The 24,009-nt window shown below is 42.6% G+C and overlaps 2 protein-coding genes across 7 annotated transcripts in view; one reads left to right on the top strand and one right to left on the bottom strand.

Annotated features, from left to right (window-relative positions):
• dgkh (diacylglycerol kinase, eta) overlaps positions 1 to 15,626 on the bottom strand; it is a 52,583-nt gene extending 36,957 nt beyond the window's left edge. The window contains exons 1-3 of one of the 3 annotated variants that reach the window (XM_076110210.1): positions 15,442 to 15,626; positions 13,909 to 14,073; positions 2,362 to 2,472 (exon numbers count right to left, since the gene is read on the bottom strand). In XM_076110210.1, coding sequence (XP_075966325.1) covers positions 2,362 to 2,472; positions 13,909 to 14,073; positions 15,442 to 15,489 — 324 coding nt within the window. In that variant the 5' untranslated portion in view covers positions 15,490 to 15,626. Of the gene's footprint in view, positions 1 to 2,361; positions 2,473 to 13,908; positions 14,229 to 15,441 lie in introns of those variants that run through there. The other 2 variants (XM_076110226.1, XM_076110218.1) reach the window with 2 other exon arrangements.
• Positions 15,627 to 16,781: 1,155 nt separating this feature from the next.
• vwa8 (von Willebrand factor A domain containing 8) overlaps positions 16,782 to 24,009 on the top strand; it is a 48,899-nt gene continuing 41,671 nt past the window's right edge. For all 4 annotated transcript variants that reach the window (XR_012959161.1, XR_012959158.1, XM_076110189.1 and 1 more), the window contains exons 1-4: positions 16,782 to 17,015; positions 18,371 to 18,448; positions 18,568 to 18,698; positions 19,113 to 19,223. Coding sequence is in view for 2 of the 4 variants with exons in the window: in XM_076110189.1 (XP_075966304.1) it covers positions 16,877 to 17,015; positions 18,371 to 18,448; positions 18,568 to 18,698; positions 19,113 to 19,223 (459 nt within the window). In the remaining 2 variants the exon portion in view is untranslated. The remainder of the gene's footprint in view (positions 17,016 to 18,370; positions 18,449 to 18,567; positions 18,699 to 19,112; positions 19,224 to 24,009) is intronic.

The raw sequence follows: 24,009 nt of genomic DNA, 5'->3' as shown, positions 1-24,009 counted from the left end.
TCGCCCCAACACAGACACACTTGTTTGGGGGCACACACGCACACACACACACACACACACGCTCCACTGTCTTGAGGGAAGCTGTAATGAAAGCTGACAGTGAATGGTGGACAAAGGCAAGCGTCCAGACCCTCTGTTACCCATAGATCCAGAGCTTAGCTCAGCGGCTGCATCTCAACAAGGCTCCTACTCCTCTCCCCTTCGTTTCACCCCGCGTGGCCTTAACGTATTGTTTACCGATGTTTTCTAGGAGAGAGAGGAGAGGAGCTAATAGGACAAGCTGCAGGGCTGAGATGCAGCCTCCCTGATGGATCAATGAGGAGGTCAGGCTTCCTAAGCACAGGGCAGCACAGCCAGCCAGGCCACCTCGGAGACACCAGAGTGGATGGACATGTGGGGAATGGGCACTTATCTATAGAGGCAAACGTCCCTGTCTGGCCATGACCGAGAGAACACACTCACTTGTAAGGTTCCGGTCACAAATCCTTACCGAAGAAGACAAAGTATATACGTATATATCACTTCCATTTTTTTAATTTATTCTTCCAGCATGGCCATCAAGAGACTTTAAGCTGCACGGGCCGGACAAGAAACACACAGTGTAGAACAATGAAAGCCAAGATCATCCAGGTGTGGCCTCACAGTCTGTTCACATGTGTTTTGTCGGCCTACCTGCAGTTGTATACTTACTACATACAGTGCATCTATGTCATATGGTGATACAGCACAATTCATCCACAAAGTTTGGATGAGTGGATTTTTTTGGAAGAGCTTCATTTCCTTCAATTCCTCGACAAAACTTCTTCCCCGCTGTCTGAATGACCCCGTTTATTTTTCTATAATAATAATATTTTTGACAAGACTTTAAACCTAACTTGAGCCAGTAGCTCCATATGGCATGAATGCAGCACGATCACGTATAGGTGAATGGTTAAGTGGGGAATGGTTAAGCTGCCATGGTGGTCTGGACCCTGGCTGTGCTGTGCTGACCCGAATTCTCACTAGGCCTTCCTCAGATCCGCTGGCACCCAGAGGTGGGGGGGAGTGTCGCGCGCCCGTCCAGCACACGGACAGAACTCGCCAGCACACGCGACTCCTGGACACTCTGCGCAGCGCCCGCTCCTGCCAGTGTGCCAGGGCACTGCCAGACTAGTGCGCGCGCAGACACACACACATAAATACACAAACACACACACACACACATGTTCAAGACCAGGAAGATTAGAAGCAAAGGGGAAAGAGATGTCAACAAGAGTAAAAAGTCCAAAACTACTTCAGATATTTCATAAAACTACGATGGTGGTAAATCAATTGAAGTGATTAAGGGAAGTGAAGGATCTTTTATCAGGAAATAATCAGCATCAGAAAGTATCCTCTATGGCTCTGTCCAAAGGTAACGAAATACACTCCGGTTTTTGTACAGATGAAACAAATAAGATATAACGTGTTACTTAGTGAACTTCACCGGTGCTTTGAAATCTCTGGACAGAGTCAGGCTAGCAGCTTCCCCCTGTTTCCTTGTGCTAAGCTAAGCTAACTGGCTGCTGGCTCGGACTGCATAAAGACCATTTTACAACAGACGTCATCAGAAATATGCGTGCACGTGTTGGCAACGGAAGTGGCGTTCTACCCCAAACATCCAGGCGAGTTAGCAAGCTTTAACCATTGAGTTAAAACTGTTACAACCATCACAATGTCTGGTTTTTGCACGTTCGGTTGTCTGGATCGATATTACAACAGCCAAATTCGTCAGAATTTCGACAGGATCACGACCGTGTCAGAGCAACAGGTGTTTCAGTTCAACAAGTGAGCGTGTTAAGTGGCATGCTTGTAGCACCCATTTTAAAACTCTACTGACTTGTATGCTCCTAATTTATTGCTGGTGTAACGTTACACGCTAGGTTTCTCCACCAAATACATGTGTATATGTGGCCACTAAATATTGGGCCAAAGTATTCTACCCACTCACTAAAAGCACACGGAACCTGTCGAGTCAATTTGTTTCGGTTTCATTCGCGATGTTTGGAAGTTAATGCTGCATGAAGTTAATAGCCTGCACATACGTCATCCAAAAGGGCCTTTTAGCATCCAGACGTGAGAGTGGCGTCAATCTCATCTGACTCTCGCCAAGAAAGCTAATAAGCGTATTTCCAAAAGAAATATTCCTTTAAGATGGTCCGCTTGTCTCTGAACCTGAGACATTAAAGAAAATCTTTCGTGGAATCAGAGGACAGACACTGAAGAGCAACACTAAAAGGTGCAGCATGAGCTTTTCCATCTAAACCAAGTCAATTTATAGACGTATCCGACTTGAGAGCATTTGTGTAGCGTGTTGATCCTGGATACACTTGGTAAGCTTACCTTGGCATCTTTGGCGTAGTAGAGCGTTCGGCCTCTCAGTTTGAAGTAACGCTTTTTCCACCTCTGGAACGAGCTGGTCTGTTTCAGCAACAATCCCTCCTTTATACTCGTCTGGAGGGACAAGAGACACAAGAAAAAAAGTTTTAAAAACTTTTATGGTATCAGTGAAAGGCTCCATCAGAAGATAACACAAAGCTCCAGTCTTTCTTACATCTCGCTCAGATGCAGACCACCCTCTTGGTTTTATCTACAGGAAACTGTTAAGATAAAAACAAGTGTGTACTGTTTATGTGTGTATGTGTGTGTGAATCTGACAGGCAATTTCATGCATGGGAGAAAAGGAATAGGCCAAAGAGTGGAGAAGAAAGGAAACCCATTACACACACACACACTACCCGTCGTTTCTCTAAAGAGCTATAAACACACATCACTCTCACTCAACCCCTTTACCCTGGGCCAGAGAGAGGAAAAAAAGAAAAAGAACGACGGACGTAGAAGTAGAGAGAGAAAGGAAAGAGAAAGAGGTGGGGAGAAAAAAGGGCGAGGACGGCATCCCATTGACTACTTCTGCTGCCTCGGCCATCTGTTGAACTCAGAGGAACTCCACTAAACACAAATATGTCTTCTACCATGCAAGTTTGACAGTCTAAAAACAGACTCGCATCATCACGCAATCACTTCATGAATGTTCTGTTGCACATCGGGGAACATTTTATGGTCATTTTGAAAGCGAGGCAGAGGAGGAGGAGGAGGAGGAGGAGAAAAACGCAGTATAGTTACCTAACCATCGGCTGAGAGACAGGGATGATCGGGCTAAAAGGACATCATTTCTACTTCAGTGAAAACAATGGAATTGTGCTCAGAGTGCTATTTAGTATGCTAAAACAGTGTGTGAGATTTTTACTATGTCCAACTCTTAGTATAATATTCACACTATTTCTAGTGAAATATTACCGTAGGCAAACACTGGACACTGCGACAGCATAAATATCCCACAATGCAATGCGGGAGCGACGACAACGTTCATATCAGACAATGGCGGACAGCTCTGTAGCGTTTGTATGTAAGTGTAGGTGTAGGATTGCTGGGCGTAATCGATTTTTAAAAGTAGTCGAGACTACAGCTCAGTGTGTACGAAAAGATACATGATCCTGTTCCCTCTAACAAAAGTATGTTGAACATTAGTACACGTGTGTTTTGTGTGCATACAATGGAGAAAAACTGGTACAGCTATTTTTTTGATGGGAATAGATAGTGACTTTACAGACATTTATTTAAATTAATATATTAGAGATTGCAACTTTAAAAGAATGATGAAAAAACAGAAGGACATAACTAAGAAATAAGATCTCCTTGTCTCCTCTAAAGCCAGCGCGTGTGTGTGTGTGTGTGTGTGTGTGTGTATGTGTCATATCAAATCAAACCATGCATCTTTCCATGGGAGACACAGTACACACACTCATCATCATTACGACCACCATCATCTTACACGCATTAAGACACACAAAACACACACACTGAGCATACAGAGCAAATACAGTGAGACACGGAACAGTGGACATGGAAAACATAAAACACATACAAACACACACACACACTCAGATGGAAATGCTGTGTGGAGGAACATCATTCTCTCTGGGCACACAGAGGAGAGGTGGGGCACACACACACACACACACACACACATATGTAGAGGCTATTTATAGCGAAGGAAGGCCGCTCTCTGAGGGGAGAATTACAAACAGAGACAGAGGCCCGAAGCTGACATCCTGCCCACCAGCTGTGTCAACTTAAAGACAGAAAACACTGCTAGTACAGGCTACACACCGTATACACACTCACTGGCATGCCACAGCGGATGAAGCAGGCACATATAGAGCCATAATGGGAGATCAGATCACGTATCACAAACGATGAAAAGAGTTGCATTTGTTGTGACGTTCGAGTGTTCATTTTACTGCTTCGCTTACAGGCTCGGTTCACCCAAATAACAAAACATATTTTCTCAATTAGCCGCTGTGGTTGTGTAGGCGTTGTCAGTACAGTAGAATTACTTGCGAAAGTTTTATCTTCGTCAGACATTTCTGCCTCTACCAATGAACAAAAGAGGGGAATACAAAAGGAAAAACTTGATTCACAATAAAAAGAATGGTCTTTTGCATCGACAAGTGTGCTGAGGAAACTACAAAAGAGCTGCAAGACTAGTCTTACACTGCCCTGTAAGAAGGAACACAGACAGAGTGCATGTTAACTTTCCTCGAGCGCAGACACATTCTTTAGCAAAGGAATTAAGTCCACTAAACCCACGTTTTTACGCAGTCAAATCACTAGAACGGCAGATGAATACCAAATTATATTACCTCTCCCAAAATCAAATGCCTTTTAAAAACCGTTTATCATGCCATCAATAATTTACATATGTCAATCCAATAGCAAGTCCTCATTCAGACAGCATTTAAGAATGAATTATTGAAGCAGATGATCGATCGTCGAGTGTTGGTAGTGTATAATGGTTCGTTCTTGTTCCCCAGCGATGGCCCTCGAGGCTGATTCATAAGACTACTTAATTAAAGATGATGTAAGTGGATGTACTAGGAATGAATGTGAACAATCGCCTCCTTGATATAACACAATTAGAGGTTGAACATGAGTGGAGCACAGTGTAACACAAATGTGATGTTGTTTAAAGTATGTGTAAAATGAATGAGGTGGACTGGATTTCGGTCCCTTTGAAGATTAGCTGGTCCCATTAGCATCAGCTAATAGGGATCATTTTAAATGAATTACTAAACGATATTAATTAATTTAAGTAACAGATCTATTATAAAAAACAGTTGCCGCGCTAGTTTCTACAGTGTTTCTATTTGCAAAACAGACAACTAGTTCCAATGAGATTCCAGGAATATCCTGACCTTGTTTCTGCGAAGACATATTGATGTAAATTGTCTTCAAATCTCATTATTGCAACAGAAATTAAATTACCGTCAAATGAGTTGCATCGGGGCAGGGGCATACATCTTCGAGGCAGATACAGTAGCTCAAAACCTGACTGAATAAAACTGAATCTAAATGATCTGCCTCGCTAAATACCACGAGGGTTAAGCGAGACAATGTGTGTTTTTTGGCGGAGTTTATGGGCAGTGATCCTGAAGAGGAGCACCCCAGAAATGTTGTGTTGCACCTCATTATGTCAAAATCTTCTGCTCCCTATACGTCAAGCTCTAAAAACACTAGATCCTACACTTCCCGTTGTGCAACTTGATAGCATCTTTCATTACACCCTTTCACCCAAGTGTGTATGTCAAATAGATATTATTTAAGAGATGTCCCTTTGTTCATTTTCTTACATTTTAAAAAGCTCTCTACAAAGCCAGAGCAAATGCTCCTAGTGAGTAGTGAAGTGGAGTGGAGCGCCCCTTTAAAAGGCGACATATAGAAGATCCTTGATAGAATTCGAGTGGGTCCATCTGTCAACACAAATGTTACCATAAAGTTCATTAGTGTTGTCTGTTTGGACATAGACGATCACTGAGGGAAAAAAACACAATACTGCAAATTCTCTGACACAGCTGTCTACCTACGTTAATTCCCTGCTTCCCTTTCCTCAAGTACGGCCTGAACACCAAATTCCTGCAGTGGATTAAGGTGAAATACCTAAATACTCACTACCCTAGAAGGGCTTTAAGCTACTTCCCCGCGACTGCGATCAAAGTGGGACTGAAATACAGCAGCATGGCTGATGAAGTCATCTCCTCATTTAAACATGTTGGGCTACAGGAGAAAAGTGGAGGTTTAAGAATGGCGGATGGATTACTGCACGGGCCTAATGGGCGCAGGCCCAGGGGTCCAAAGTGTCCCCGCTGGTCTTCAACTCCAGAGTTTCACTCAAAGAGACCCGTACCACCCAGGAAGAGACTCAAAGTGACCACAAAGAAACATAAAACAATTACAAAGAGACCAAAACAACGACAAGAAGACACAAAACAGCTGCAAAGAGACACAAAGAGACTCATAACGACTGTGAAAATGTGTAAAACAACCACAGAGAGATGCAAAATGACTACAAAAAGACAAAACAATAAGAAGACAACTACAAAGAGATGAAACACTGCTGCAAAGAGACCTCAAAGAGACTCACAAGGTGTATGAAAAGGTGCAAAACAACCTCAAAAAGACTCAAAATTACTACAAAGAGACACAAAACAACCACAAAGAGATGCAAAATGACAACAAAAAGACCAAAACAACCACAGAGTGATGCTCAATGACTTCAAAGAGACACAACACCAAGAAAAAGATGCGAAACAACTATAAAGTCTACGAGTCTTGCTCCTGTGGGAAAAGTGGTGGGGCCTTTAGCGTGTCTGTGGCCAGGGGCCCATTGTCTCATAATTAGTCCATGTAAAGAGTGCGTTCAGTTTCTCATTTGAACAGAACTGCTATTTAAGGAACACTGTGGGCAGAGTTGGTCATGGCTGCACACTCACATGAACGTACACGTATTTCTGCTTGGATGACTAATCCACTCGTAATACACCTCATGACTGATTGAGACACACACACACACAGAGTAGGCAACTGTGCAGTGCGCTTTAAGCTGGGGAGTAGAGTCACTCCACAGCAGAGAATGAGCTCTACTGGTATTCAGGGATCAAGAGTAACGTTCAAGAGACCTAAACCAAATGTTTCCAGACTCTCACAGCCTTTTTCATCTCATCTTAAGTCTTACCATGAATGCAATTGCGAAAAATTAAGTTTAGACAATTATTTACCTTAAAACCACAGCAAACAATATACAGTATATCGTCTCTCTTTGTTTATTTTATGTTTTGATCATGATGTGATATAATATGACGAGGGGATTGTTTCATTTTCACATTTAAAGTATTTGTGGTTTACGTGACAAACATGTGTAGACAACGATTCACAATAAGACTAATCTATGAATCGCTAGAAGTGCAAATGTCATCTTGACTAGTTAAAGCAGTTGAAGAGATATATATACGTTTGATAAATCACAACTTTGCTGAGAACATACACACACGTTAAATACTTTATAAATGAGACCAAATAAACGCATTAAGTTAACAGGCTCTCCTTTGTTTCCTCTCATCAGTAAAACAAACAGCCTCGTATATTAGATTCAGTGTTAATAAGTCGGCTACAACTATCAGAACAATACAAACATTCCTGCAGATATAAATGTTAAATAAAAGACTATGGAAGAAATTTTCCAAACGTATTTGCCGACCCTAATAATCTTTTATATAAGGAGTATATTAGAATTCAATTTCTAACCTTGAAAACATAACTGTGTAAATGAAGCATTTTACAAACTTTGTACGGACACTACAGTATCAAGTATTTTCTTTTTAATCTTCAGGGAAAACACACTGTTACCACCCACAGTGCACAGTGGTTGCTTTGTGTTTCACGTCATCTTCAGCGTCCGAATAGAAAGTTTCCGCCTCTGAGCCACCGACGTCACAGAAGTAGAACTCACATCCTCTCTGTCCAGCCCGCGCAGCCCAACTGACTTTGCTCTAGTTGGATGTTCTATTTTCTATTTTGTCCCTCCTTGGCCTCCATAGTTCCTTTCCTTGTCTTCATCTCCTTCCTGTTGCAAAGTAGGCCAGAAGTGATCTATAAATAGTCCCTCTGCTTGCCTCCATGCACCGCTCCTCTCTTCTGCTAAATTGTGGGACACAGAGCGAGTCCTGTGCCAGAGAGAAACGAGTAACCTGAGCCCCATGTACCTTACACACACACTCTGCCTCGGTCACTGACAGGGTGACACACACAGAACACACACACACACACAGACTTATACAATGAACAAAGGTACAGGCAGTTCAAATGAGTCCAGCAGCTGTGGTTGGTGGATAAGAGCAGAGCAGGAGTTCCCTGGGAGGCTAAATGAAGTGAGCAGAGCAGAGCGACGTCCTGTCTTTGATGATACCCAGACAAACAGTCAGTCAAACAAGCTAATCCCCACAGCTAGTTCATGCAGTATGGACCTCATCACCTATGAATTTAAACTAGGGCTAACTAGACTCACCGATAGACTCCCTTATACTAATGGCACAGCCTCTCTCTCTCACTTTAGAGCTCCAGAGCACTGTGTCCGAAACCAATTACCAGTCCCCTTCTGGGCCTCACTGAGGTTTCTAGCTAATTAATCCGATAAAAAAAAACATCCTTGACTTCCCACCTCCTGCTTAGCTTAATTGTTTTATAAGTTTTTTAATGCAAAGAGCAAAGATTCTTAAAATGATAAGCCTCAGAGAGGTACAGGGCTGCTAAGATAGTCCTTAATATTGGGATTGTTGTGGTGTAGCTGTAGCGATCCACTTCACCATTCTTGGGATCAAATGAAATCATGGTTGAAATTGCACCAATGCTAAAAGCCCCAAATCATTCTATGAGATGGGAACATGAATAAGGGCGCAACCAATGATTGTTTTTGTTATCGCGGAACCTGTTGTTTATCCCATCGATCAATCAATCAATCCCGTCGTCTAAAACAGCAGGAAATCGTCAATTCAAGTGTCCCGAAGTTCAAGGTGCCGTCTTCAAATGTCTTACTTTGTCAAAAGAAAAACACAAAGATGTTCAGTTTACGATGATAAAAATTACTCAAGACGATTAACCAATTATCAAAATAGTTAATATAGATAATTTTCCGTGGAGAGACTAATTGATTAATCGTCTAATCATCACAGCTCTAGACATAAATGTTAGTTCCACGAATTCTGAATGATTGCGAAAATGTTATTCTTGTTGAAGCTCAGATGGGAACTTATTCCTCTTCTGTACGACACTGTCAGTCAAAAGCTTGCTAGGTACTAAATCTGTACTCTGTTTACGGATGTTTATGGTCAAGTCAATTAAATCCAAAACAAAAACTGAAGTGTGTGGTTTTTCTGGGGAGTTATGTTCCCATTTCTTAGCCAGACGCAGTGACTTACAGGAGTCTCGTGGTCACCGTGAGGCTGCCAGGCAACTGTATGGATTAAATAAACAAGACAGGCTGGTAGGGCAGATTTTCTTAACTTTTGGGCAGAGCCAGACGAGCTGTTTTCCCCTGTTTCTGGTCTTTATGCTAAGCTACGCTAACTGGCTGCAGCCTTACATAGGGCTGGGTGGTATGGCCAAAATCTTCTATCCCGATAACAATACATATTACGATATAGAACGTTTTCAGTTAATTATATATATAGTCTATATGAAATTTTGTATATTTTGTACCTATACTCATGTGTAATTAAGCACTGATTCTTTATTCATTTAAAAGGTACATGGTGTAGCATTTATGGGGATCTAATGGAATATAATATTAATAAGTATGTGTTCGTTAGTGTATAATCACCTGAAAATAACAGTTGTGTATTAGTTATTCAAGAATGAGCCGTTTATACATACCTACGGAGCCAGTCGCCATGTTTCTACAGTAGCCCAGAATGGACAAACCAAACACTGGCTCTAGGGGTAACTCAAAAAACGAATCCCTTTGGAACGACAACCAGCCTGAGGTAGACGTATGAGAGTCTTTGCCACCAAAAGCTCTGTATCTTAATATATATAAGGCCTTCACTAATGCTGCTGCTGAGGGAGCTTATGTTGGGGCTTCTTCCCTGCCAACACTGCAGCTTCTTACTAATACAGAACCAGGGTCTCGCAGGACATTTTGATATTTATCCGCGTCAGCTTTGTCTAGAAGAAGAGCTATCCCCGTCTGGCAATTTCAACTCATGACTGATAAGACTAAACTGCTGTGACTAAAATTGGTCAGTCCAGAAAGAAGACTGCTTACTTATCTGTCCTCCGTTTTGGTGGATGCTGACTGCCGGCTGCTGAGAGAAGCCCCACTGTCTTCGGAATCGTCCCACGCAGTTATTATCTGTTATACCTCTATTACCGACTCATTTGTCATTTCTGAATAACACTGGAGTGCTTGTGGAGCCAGAACAATCAAGTCTTTTATAGGCCAGCGCTGAGTTGCTCTCCATTTCTTCCTCTCCTGTAGCTGTCTTTGCATATTTGTGCTCTCTGTTGGGTGTAATTGTTACTCTGTACCCTTCCTCCTCCGACTCCCACCGCATGCTGAAATCTCACCGTGCAGATGGGAAAATTACAATCCGGTTGTTGGGAAGGGGTAATTCCCCTGTCTGTGATCTCCTTTGTGCAACTGGACCACATATGCAGTTAGTTATACGTGTGTCAAGTGGGCGCAGGGGATGTAAAGTGATGTTGTTGAGGCCAGCAATTTACCCACAATCACCTGATTTAGATTCAGTATAAGGACACAACTTTACATCGCTTCAGTGCCACACACTGGATGATGCTACGTAATTATGTACAGTAAATATCTCTAGAAGCGAGAGCGGGAAAGGCCGACTGACAAAGTAGTAGGCGAGGCCGTTGCAGCAGAAGTAGAGATCCCCTTATAGCATTGTGTTCCTTCAAGTCTCGTTCTTTGAAACCATCATCATGTGGCAAATCTCCTGTTTAAGTATAGTGTCTTTATAGTGCAAGTATAGTGCAAGCTTTAAGAAAAGGGGAAAAAAAGAGGAACAAGTGTCTGCCTCCGCTTTCTCAATAGGAAGTACAAGTCATCTGCGTGGGCAGAGACCACAACACTTTGAGGAGGGCTTTGGGTACATGTTCCTCCTACTTTTAGGCTTACCTATTTGAGATATATGAAATTAAATGGGCAGCGATCAGCGTGTGGATAGTGTGTTATCTACCCAACGCTGTCATTTTGACCCCGGTCTCTCTTGCAAACAAGTATTTCAAAAGACTTCCTGGTTAAATAAAGTTTAAATACACAAAACAACATCCACCAATTGACTCAATCAAAGCTAAGACCCGAGAGTATTCATCCAAAATCTCTGCCTGGCTTCCCATAAATGTAAGTCACAGTGTGTCACTGGACCGAAGATGGAAATTCTCTACGATGCCTCATCCAAATCCCGCCTAACTCAGCCTCAGCTACCTGATCTGGATTACCTCATGTCAGGCTTGCTGACGGTTCCCAGTCCCCTGTGCAGCGGCAGGCTCCGGTATGCCATCAGCTCTGCTTTCAATCACACAGCTACAGTATTAGTCACAAGTTTATAAGCTCTCCTCGGCGGCAACAGCACACCCTGAAAAGACAGAGAGGGGGCTGAGTGGAGATGACAGGAGAGAAGAGGCTATGAAAAGACTATTCCACCTCACATATTTCAGCACTACGTACACGTTTTTGTGCTAAAATGCTTTTACAATAAGAAGTGTAGTGCATTCATGACACGATAGAGGAAGAGAGAAACAACAGTGTTTGGTGGCCATATGATAGAGCATCAAATTCCCTTCATGTGCGGTCAAATCCCATTACTTTCTGTCTGACAAGAGAAGAACATCAGGCAGGGATGAATGGTACCCAATATCTCATCTCTGCTTCCGCCAACAGTTCAACAACAACAACAACAGCAACAACTATTCACGGCTGCCAATATATTGATTTTGCCGTGATGGGTTTATAAGTGGTTATTAACGATGACATGTTAGCTACAAATAGATTTCAGTTGCATCATGTGCTGCACCGACTAGAGACAGAGACAAAAGGACAGCACCGGAGTTACAGTTCACTTCTGTCAGAGGCTAAGACTTTCACTGTTAAAACATCACAAAACATATTTCAAGAATTTTACAAAAAATGTTAAATAATCTTGAAATTCATAAAATTGCATGCCTATTTCTGCGCAATTTTCAAGTGAACGATTACATTTTTTTCTATGGAAAAATGCTGTTTTACCAGCTGTCTTATAGGGGGCATTGCCACGGAGTCGGCCAATAAGGGACGGAAGATTTGGTTGTCTGTGGCAACCAGAGGACCTAGATAGAGATAGTGGACGGAGAGGGATGGACACAGACAATGTGATGGCCAAGCGTACACATGCATGTCCACACACACACACACACACACACACTGAGCAAACAACCCAGTGGAACAACACTCAGTGAGTCAGTGCCTGCATGATCCATTAGTAACTCTCCGCACACACACACACAGAAAAAAAACCCGCTGACCCAAGCAACAACTCTGAGACCTTTAGTAGCACAACGTGCTAAAACACACCGATACAAATACAGTGGAAGCGTTCATACTATTGTGATACCAGCATGAAGTATTTCTAGTGTGACATGTAGCCCGCTGTTTATGGTTCGGCAGGACGGATAAAGTCGGTCTGGGCTCTCGGCCAGCCGACACAATTAACATCCCTCTCAGTATACGCACGTTACTGCGTGTTCCCCGTGACTCATATCGACCTGGCTTTCATGCACTTTTAAAACTCCTGCCGTAAACTTCAGAGGCAACAGGTGAGTAAAGAGTCACCGAGCGAGCGCATGGAAAAGTCAACTCACGATAAAAACAAACATCAGCTGAGGAGGGGACAGTGATCAGCTGGATCTGTGTTTACCCTTCTATGTTATATCACCCGTTAGGCTGGCTCTCGATTGAGTGCAACATAATAATGATGTAACTGTCAGTCTATCACAGCTTTGGTAATCTATTATTTATCATATATCAGGTTAAAGAACAACACATTTGCTGGTTTTAGCCTCTCAGATGTGAGAAAAAAACTTTTTTTTTTTTTAAATCAGGCTCCATCAACTTTGGGTGGATATTTGTCATTATTATTTTTTCCAATTTATAGACTATAAACTGCTTGATGATTTCTATCAGCCGTGCAGCATAGCCTCTAGGAAGCACTACACTCACTCACTGGTGGGGGCATTTGCATATGAAAGGTATGGCCAGACATTCCAGGCCGGACAAGTATCTAAATATACCCCCATTCTGAATAATGCAGACGGGGTAGCGCGGGGCAGTCAATAATTAAGTGGATCTATTGGTGTGGGAGGACGGCACTCATTTACAGTGTAGAAGATAAGTGGGCCAAGACAGCTAAGGTGTCAGAGGTAAGAATTAGCGCAGCCTCCTCTTACTCTGTCCTGCACGTCAAACGCAGGGATGCAGCGGACTCTCCGTTTTATTTGTGAAACTATTGATCATCTAAACTGATTTAAATCCTCCCTTTCACATGTACACTTTACTTGCAGTCATGTCAAAACTGACAATTTGCATGAAGAGGAGGAAATATGTGTTTATGTGTTTTCCTAAAATACATCAAATAAGTTGTATCCTTACTAAAGTTGTTCTACTTTGTAGGTACACACTTAAACTTAAACAGATTAGAGTGCAACAGGTTTAAACAACTTTTTGGTGCAGTTGTTATTTTCTCTCTCAACTATTTCACACTTTTTTTTCCCAAGCAACATCTAAAAATAGACAAAGTCGTGGGCTGAGCCCTGCAGTCTTGTCCTGCATAAGCCCACATGACAAAGTAGAAGCCTTAAAGACCACCAATACCGAGTGGCTCCACTGGTCCAACACACACCACTGTTGAATGGCTCAGCCAGCAGGTAGGTCAGATAAACACGGAGCTCCAAATCCAAACATTCATATTCAGTTAGGAAGACAAAGAGACGGAGGTGTCCTACCTTGCTCCTGATCTGTCCTGAGGTGGACACTTTCCGGATGAGTTTCTGGGGGCCTTCCTGCTCCGCTTCGCTGTCAGACGACTCGTCCGCAGCTCCGGAGCCGGCGACAGCCCCCACCACATGGGCATGGATCCCCGCCGCGGACGCTGGCCCTTTCTCCGGTTCCTGCCGAGGGGAGAGATAAAACCAGTCGGGGTTAGCCTTCGCCAACCGGTCCGCCGCTCCCTTCCTCTCCTGGAGGCGAGAGCCGCTCAGCGGCTGGGAAGCGTCTTTCTTCGCTGTCATCTCTCTCACTGTCGACGGAGACGGCTGTGTTTTTCTGGAGTGTGTGTGCGCGCGCGTGTGTGCGTGCGTGTGTGCGCGCGCGTGTGTGTGTGGGCTGGTGAACGCATAGGGGATGTAGCATGTCGCGGCACAGTGGGGATGGGCTCCACAACACCCCCCCTCTCCAGTCCCTGCTTTGTTGATGGTTGTGGCTCCAGCCGGTTCAGACTGAGGCTAAAGACCGCCTCATCCACTCCGTTAACCGGCGGACATGTCCGTGGCATGGCAGACCCTAGCGGCTGTTTCACACAAACCCTGCAGCCGAGCACAGCCCCCCCAAAAAGTAGGAGTGTAATCCAACTAAACTACTTCAATTATTATTTTTTCTTACTCAAATACACTTTTAATGCACAATGTTTGAATTAACCTCGAAACATAAATATCACAATAAATCAATAAAAAGCTGCACACTCAGGGGAGTAATCATGATATCATGATATAATAATTAGGCACTATTTACTATTTATTTATCCATTGTGTTATTCTATAGTGACATCTACCTCTCTCTCTCGGTATATATATATATATATATATATGTGTGTGTGTGTGTGTGTGTGTGTGTGTGTGTGTGTGTGTGTGTGTCAGTTTGTCGTTTGTATCACCAACAAATTAAAAGACAATCTAGATGTTCTAGATTTAACTGAGCAGCAACATTTATTCGACTTGACAGTCCAAATTCATTTTAAATGCATTGGGCAAAACGGTAGTATTGGGGTTCCACCAAGGACATGGGCAGCGTAGCCTAACATATTTGATACGTGAAAACAATCTCCCCTCAAATTAGAGAAGAGAAGACTTTCCCCGTACTCATCTGACAATAAACGTCACCACAAATTGTCCAAAAATATAAATACAAATCTTTTTAGAGCCATTTATGTACAGACTACTGAACATTGACAATGCGTTTGACTTCTTTTTTTTTATAAATATATATAACCAACACTGCCTATAACATGAAGACACCCTACAATAACATGTGAACGGTTTTGAGTCTATACAAATCACAGCAGTGGGAAGGAAAACACGCAACACGAACGCAGGATATTACGGAGAAAGAAACACCTCCGAAGTGTAAAATAAGGTCAGGAACTCGTTATTAGACCTGAATGCATCGTAATAAGGTTTCTTCTGTGCAGACTTGTAGCGAAATGAGAAACGGAGTGATACAAAAAAAGGGGGGAAAAGTATCCAGTGTTGAATGTTACTAACCAGTTCCTCCCAGGCTGGGCTGCGGGTGTAATGGTAGACATCCTCCATAGTCCCAGACCTCTGTGTCCGCTCCGGGGAGACAAAAGAAAGGAATCAGGGAAAGGTGGAGGGACTCTCGACCTGCCTCGCTGCCGTTACACCACTCATAAGCGCGCAGAAGAGACGGGATTTAATTCGCCTTGTCGTCCCCTTCGCTGCCACCGCTCTCCTCCCGCATGCTCCGGTCCTTTCGCTCCGCGCTATACTCCCTCTCTCTCCCCCTCTCTCTCGAGGGCCGAGCCTATCTATCGGCGCGCTCCACGTGATAAATGTCAGACCCGCTTAAACGCGCGCTGCTCGGCACGGTTTGGTCACAGCCCGGTGGTGGGGATCACACGCGCACAAACTCGAGGTTGTGTACACGCTATGTGTGGGCGTGCATGTGAGTAAGTCAGTGTGTGTGTGTGTGTGTGTGGGAGTGTGTCGTTTATATTACGTCATCGATTTAGGTATTGTCTTTGCTAATCCACGAGATCATGGATGATAGATTTCCCTTCACTGAGCACTTTCCTTGAAGTCAACAAATAAATATAGCATATGTATTTATTTTGACAATTATTTTTAATTGTTTAAGTTGTTTTTTGTAAAGCATCACTTGTTGTCAAATTTGCACTATATACATAAATCGACATTAAAATATGTTTTATTCGTGTTTGAATATAGCAAACTGCCACTTATAACACAATAATAATAATAATAATAATAATCAGACAACATAACATTACAGTAGCAGATGTGGAGCATGACAACAACAAGGAAGACAATACATCATATTGTATTTGATTGTTAAAAAAATGATATCCTATATAAGACAAATAGTCTGGGGCTTCATTTTATCATGTGCTGTGAGTTAGAAGGGACCCAACAGTTTTTTTTAAATGATTATATTAATAGAAATTTTAATTCATTTTTACATTTGTACGATCGATAATAAAATTAATCAGTTTAAAATGTTAAAATGAAATCAACGCATTCTTGGAGCGATAACTTTTTTTGGGGCATACTTTAGCCTATGAGATTGTGAAAAAAGTGTTTTGTTACTCAAACATACACACAGTCTGCACACACATTCAAAAAATAAATGTACCCAAGGAATTATTATCATTAAAATCATATTCTTCTAAGTGTTCTATTTTATTCACTATGGCAAAGCAACCCAACGACTGTTATAGTCGCATTACGATGTTACTAATGTTGTAAATACTAGGTCGGAACCATCGAAGCTCAAAGGAAATGAAACCACTACGGAAGACTTTAGCTCCGGACCCATTTGTCCCTCTGTTATTATCTTCCGACTCCTACAAGCTGAGCCGACATATATTATGAAATGGGTACAGGGCCGGTCAGGACATAGCTTGAGGGTTTTATTTCACACTATGTTTTAGATGGTTTAAGGATGCACACCCAGATATTATGTAGCGGCACGGCAGCGGCCGTCGCTGCCCGAAGAATGCGGAATATTTTGGGGGCTGTTCTGGGGAGAGACGGCTGGATGTGGAGAACTCATGAGGTCAAACTTCTCAACACATCTGCAGGTTAGCTGACCGTTTGTATGAAGCTGTACCACTACAGTGGACATGTTTGACATAGTTTTCAATCTGAAACAGCTAATTTAGCTAATCTGTAGTCACACACGAGTTCATGTTGTCAATGGTAGATGCTAGTGCCCAGATAAATAATTAGTGCTTACCTTAGCTAATGTTTCTCTACTTTGGACGGCAATGAAACTGTGATTGCTAGCTCACACACTGCTGGTTTTCAACCTAGCTAGTTGCGCGTTGAGCACAACGAAATGACAAGTATGTGATTAGCATAGCTAGCTAGTAGGTCAAAGGTGAAAGCCAGGTGATTGGCAAACGTCAAGTCATTAAACTAACTCACTATCGTTTGTATTTGAAACGTACCAATGACCAGGGGCCTGTTATATAAAGCCAGGGGCTTAAAGTACAAAACCTGACTTGAATGAACCAATCAGAATAATTCAAGTCAGGTTTAAGTATTCAATACAACTGACTGTGGACACTATGTGCCCAGGATTTAGTTAGGTTGTATCAACATATTTTATTACATTTTAATCCGTTCAAGTCCCACGACCATTGCAATGGTCCTAACTTTGTCAAGATCTATGATGACTGTCTTCTGACTTTGTCTTACTTTAAGCCAACCACCGTGTCCCACGTCATTTAAAGTGGACTGCTGCTCTCAGGCTGCTTAAGAACAGCATGCACACTCGAGTATCTTGACGACTTAAACCTGACTCGAGTTAGTCCACAGATTGTGTGTACTTTATGGAACAGCTTAAGCCGTGCCTGAGTCGTTAGGTTCGTTGAAGTCAGGTTTTGGACTGTAAGCCCCTCTTTTCTTAGCTCGCTTTATGGACCAGTCCACTGGTGTTAAGTGTATCGTTAATGATGTGAGACAATGAGCCAACGGGCACAACAGTAGGACAAGCGTTGGTGTAAAAAATGAATGATGGCTGAATTATATTAGCTGTTTTGATTTGGGTCCTGGTGTTGTGCATGCTGGCTCACTACTACTGCTACTAGTAACGCCTGTGCTTTTCCTGCTATGACGAGTGTGTCTGCTGTGGAAAAAGGCCCGGGAACTTGGAAGAGAAGCGGCTAAATGGAATTCAGCAATCAACCATTTAACATTTAATACAAACCGCTCACAATGACAGTTACATGAGAGGCACAAACCAGGGCTGTTCATGAGCGAGCAATATATTAACCACAGTGTTTTCCTGTTGTTACTGTGTCAAAGGTATCATCCATGGCTAACACCAAGTAAAAGTTAAATATCAATAGAAGCTGATATTGCACCGTCCTGGTTTTCACTAGAGTTGTCTGTGAAAGACCGTCTCATGTATTGTTTACCCCGATGTCTGCAGGCGACACGGTGACGATTGGAGAGATCACCTACAAACTGAAAACACCCCGGAATCCTGAGCTTGTTCCTGTCAAACACAGTACGTAACTTCCTCTTTAGAGATGTCTGTAAAAATATATATCTGCATGAAAAAGAGGAAGTCAGTGGCAACAGTTAAAACTAAAGTTACTAAAACTTTAGTCTGTTTGTGTTTGCTAGTTTCAGACTCCTTACCTCAGACAGTGGTTCAGCACCTGCGATGGATCATGCAGAAAGACCTTTTGGGCCAGGATGTGTTTCTCATTGGCCCCCCCGGACCGCTGAGACGATCCATAGCTATGCAGTACCTTGTGAGTAAACGCGGAACACGCACTTGTGTGGTATAAAGATTTCTCTCATAAAATTGCCCCAAGAATGGACTTGTTGTGAAATATTTTAAATGTTTATTTTAAAGACAAGGAACATTTGGAATTGAAGCAAAATTCCACCTATAATGTAATCATACTATATATCTTATAATCCAATCATCATAGATATGTCCTGAGGATTTGCTGTTCCTTCTGGAGATGTAGATTAAATATCGATTGTTTTGTAAATGTCTCACTCTTATTTTGAATGAACCTTTCTCATAACTGGATCCTATAAACATGTTATTATGGTTTTAGCTCATGACAATTCTCCTCATATTTTCATTTTACAACAAAACCCTAAAACTTTTCCATGGGTTTCTGAAGTTCTGAAGTTTTCCCCTTGTTGTTGATCAGGAGTTGACCAAACGGGAAGTAGAGTATGTCGCTCTGTCCAGGGACACCACAGAGTCTGACCTGAAACAGAGGAGAGAGATCCGCTCCGGGACGGCCTTCTACATAGACCAGGTAGATCCACTGATTCACACACTGTCGAATCTGCTTTCCCAGTTATTTGCCACAATAACATTTGAATGTGGATGCCTGTCTATATGTGATAGACTTGTGACCTCTCCAGCCTGCACCCTGCCTCTTGCTTAATGGAGGCATACTTATCGACATGTCAATTCTACACCTTTACGTTTCTCACACATGCGCGGCTGCAGACGTGTTTTCTGGAAGTAAAGATGCAAAAACTCATCGTCATTCTCAATCACACAAGGATTCAGAGCATGTTGTGATCGATCTATGGGATGCTGGTAGAGCTGAATGAATGTGAGCAGCAAGCACTGCGCAGGACAAGAAGGAGCAGGAGAAAACAACAACAACAACTAATCCACTTTAAATCCACAACACATACCATCAAACTGAGATGATTTAACTAAAACATTTTGTAATCTAGACACTTGCATTGGGTTTACAAAGGCCATTAGAACCATTTTTTTATCATTCATCATAATGTTTTGTGTTTACATAGAAATAAAAAACACAAATTTAGAATTTATAACAATAATCAGGTTCTGGCTAAACGACTGTGTAACACTGTGAAGAAATATTATGACCGATACTGAAAGCAGGTTGTCATTAATCAGTTTTAAGCGAGGGGGGGAACAGTAACCGAGCCGTGTCCTCTCTCCTTCTCTGTGCAGCACTCCAACAATAATTCAGTTACAGCGGCGCCCTCCCTCACCAGCCCGTTCGTTTCCATGCCACCTTTTGATCGATCAACCTTTATGCAAATGTACTTTGTAACCGTGGAAACCAGCAGTTCCTCATTATCCCGACTGGTTTCTCCGAGGAGAACTTTCTTTCCTCCGTTCATGGCCGTTCATTTCTCACCGGTAAAAAAAAAAAAGAAGAAAATCCAAAACAAGCCTGATCGTTAAAGCCTGTTATCGGGCTTCAAGGAGCCAGCAGTGACGAATGATGATAATTAACTCAGTCATGTCATTATCTACAGCTAATTAGCACATGACTTCTTTTGTGTAAAAATAAACAAGATGCATAACAGCTCAAACGTACACTCCATGGAAACAGCCTGACTTTTTTCAGAATGTATTCTCTGCACATTTATCCTTCAGACTCTACTCTTAAACCTCGTCTCCTGGAGCAGGGAAACGCTCAGATAACTAGCAAATGTTTTCATAATTAGGCTGGAGTTCAGTTACTGTAGAGTGCCACCCATTTTCTTTAGTGGTATAGTTGTGACAGAAGAAATATGTATCATATGCAGGTGTTCAATGTTAACATTTTTTCAAAATTTGCCCAGTTAAGTCCTGAGCAGAGAACGAAGTCACTGCCTCTGTGTTGCTTTCTTCACGTAACCGGTCCAGGTGTGCGTGCATGTTAGTGCATGTTAGTGCGTGTGTGTGTGCCCCACTGATTCGCTTTTTGCCGCCGTATGTGTGGGAACAATTACTCAATCACAGTGGATCTCTGTATTTGGAATTCAGCACCTTTTTAAGCAAATGAATCTTGAGTCTCGCCCACATCCTCTACCCACACCCAACTCCTGTTTCCAGGGCAATGGAAATGTCGCTCGTGCTTCAGCTCATAAACTTTGTGTTTACCAGATTTCCTCACGAGTGCCTGTTGGGTACTGTGCATGTGCAACTATCAACAGAGATGAGAAGGAAGCGATATGGCTCACTCCTTAGCTACTTAGATCATCACCTCGGGGGAAAAAAAAGTCTATTACCACCTGCCCGATCAGGCATTAAACCCTGTATATGAATATGTAAAGATTTCTCAGTGGAAGTAAGTATACTCTGCTGACATACCGTATCTGTACTGCGTATAGTTGCGTTTAACCAGCACTGCACCTCAGCCATCACTTCTGTGAGTGGTTCTGTGATCTAATAGAAAGTAAAACGGCCTTTTTATGTGCAAACGAGATTAAGCATTAGGGCCGTCACCCTGCTGATACGGCAGTTTTGTTCGGCTCTTGCTGATTTCTCTAATTTGATAGTTGTGTGACTCATCGTGATATTCCATTTACTAAAATGAATGGCAGGGTTCCATAAGGGGAAAGCACTGACACTCCACATTTTCAAGAAAAACACGGATGCCTTTTTTGTTGAATGTAATTGCCTGTATTACCATTATTTATATATATATATATATATATATATATATATATATATATATATATATATATATATATATATATATATATATATATTGATGTAAAATAATGACATCTTTTGTCTGTGATCAAAACAGTGTTTCTTATTCTTAAGGAAAGGGACACACGGTTCATGAGACTGAAAGTACATTACAGTCAAACTATGAATAGGCCTCGTAGGACAGGGAAACATGTGTTCTATCTGCAGTCTATTCTGTGGGAGGTGGTGTCATTGTGGAGGCACCACACAATAAGACACCTTGATTGCATCATTGTGTTAAAATATAGCAAAATAATAGAAACCTGTTGTAGTTTCACTACAGATTCACTTCTATCTACATGTGTGATTGTCTGAATCATCAGTTCCACACTACCTATCGATTGTTTCGCATGTTTTAAGAATGAAATGTCGCACTTAAAAAGTGAAAAACTAACTACATCCAATAACAAAATTCTTCTTCTTTTACTTCTGAAGTTTATCTAACAGCGGCAGAGTTCCCAGCGTAAACATCAGCGACGCTCTTCGCTCAACAGCAACACATTAGTTCTGCTTTTCAACACGTGGAGCCGACGATGTTCAGGTGTCGAGTAACAATAGAGGAACGTTTGACTGGCATCACGTTAGACAAACACAGTATTTACTCCTGTCGGTGCTTGCTCAATAGCTCACTCTGCATACATTAGACTTGCCTTTATTAGACGGTGATAGTGGAGAGGTGACAGGAAATTAGAAGTGACATTCTTGATGTCCGGAGCAGCAGCTGTGTTCTTCATGCAATGACACCTTTTGTGAAGAGAAGCAAATGCAGCTGTTGTTGCAGCAGCATTTATTACCTGTCTTACTGTCTTACCGTCTTACCGTCTTACCGTCTTACCGTCTGCCCTCTTAGCAGCGGCTGGCTTGCGGAGAGGTACAGCTGGTAGTTCTGTTAGCCAAAGCAACAAAAGTGAGCCAAGCAATAAACAGTGATCCATGCAACCAATGGGCTGTAAAGCATTGTAAAACACACTTCATTCAACCTCAAAATAGATGTATATGATTATATATATATATCATTTATATCATACGGGTTGACATCTATTGCACGTCTGGCCATCATGGTAGAGAGATCCCTCCTCAGCTTCTTTTCTCTTTCCCTGTTAAAGTGTTTTTCCGATGCGAGGGTCCAATGACAGAAGATGTCGTATGTTATACAGATTGTAAAGCCCTAAGAGGCAGATTTGTGATATTGGGCTACACGAATAACATTGATTTGAATTGAAACACCAGCTGTGATGTATGCAGGCAATCGAAGTCGTCGTATCAGACCTTTTCATACAATCTTGCAGCTGAATTATGGCGATGTACTCAGCAGTGTATGCACTGGTAGATCTGTTAGCTGATAGCAGAACACACTGTCCAAAACACTCGGAGATGTACTCGGCTGTGTTATCACTAGCGGCTCCTCCTCCTGGCTCCATCCTCACCGATACTCGACCCAGCTATTAGAGTCTGCATCGGCCCGATATCAGACATCAGTGGAGGTGTATCCCTGGTTCCAATCGCTCTGAGTGATTGAATTGTTTCCCGTCCGTCCCCTCAGTGATAGTAATAGTAATATATTGACCAAGGCTGGTCGATACCTCTTTTCTGTTTCCTGCGGCAAAGGGAAAACCAGCCAACCCCTTCAGCTCCCCGAGGATCCTCAGCCTCCCACCGTCCCATCCAAACGAAAGCAGGTGTCCATTGTTTCCAAGGAAACAGCTCATGAATAGACAGCATTACCGGCGGCGCTGATAGCTGTGAAGGGCTCGCTTGATTCTGGTCTTCCTCAAATCCAATGGATTGTTGGCACGTGCTTTTCTTTTTAATGAGTTGGTGTATTGGATAAGACTTTGTGTTTTGTGTGTATTAGTATGCGCCTGTGGGATTAGTGAGTAAATGTACACATTACAGTATTTGACACTCTGTGTGTGTGTGTGTGTGTGTGTGTGTGTGTGTGTGTGTGTGTGTGTGTGTGTGTGTGTGTGTGTGTGTGTGTGTGTGTGTGTGTGTGTGTGTGTGTGTGTGTGTGTGTGTGTGTGTGTGTGTGTGTGTGTGTGCGCAAATTAGCAAGCGGTTCTGTTTGAGAATGGTTTGGGTGTCGTAGGAGGTGTTTGTGTGTTAACTGGAACATCACAGTATTCCTCGGGGCCCTGTGCTGGTTTGGAGCCCTAAATTCAGTCTTAACGTGTCGGCCCCTGTGCTTACTCTCCTCCCCTCTCGTTCCTCCACTTCACTCTCGTCTCTTTAGTTCTTTCTCTTTCTTTTTGCATGAAGGCTGGAAGTCACGTGGCTGTAATCACATGCTTGTTGTATTTTTGACATCTCCAGTCACCTCTCTCCAGTAAGGAGGCTCTTATGTAAGGCAGCTTACCTCAAACCCACACTGCAAATAAGACCCTGCTACAGTTATAAAAAGAGCTGCATCTGACCTGAAACCAGCGAGCTCAGTGCCTCTAGTGCTTCAGAACGGCTCATCAGAACCCTATTGTTGACATCGTGGACACTTAGTCCATGTTTTACCGGCAACGAGTTTGGAAAAAAGCATTCCAGTTCCACCGATGCTGATTTGTGCATACATGCTGTACATGAGGTGCATTGGGTGCAGG

Source organism: Anarhichas minor, unplaced genomic scaffold (assembly GCF_050575085.1).
Source record: "Anarhichas minor isolate MPS153535 unplaced genomic scaffold, ASM5057508v1 ptg000004l, whole genome shotgun sequence".
Lineage (NCBI taxonomy): Eukaryota > Metazoa > Chordata > Actinopteri > Perciformes > Anarhichadidae > Anarhichas > Anarhichas minor.
This window is presented reverse-complemented; position numbering and strand designations above follow the sequence as displayed.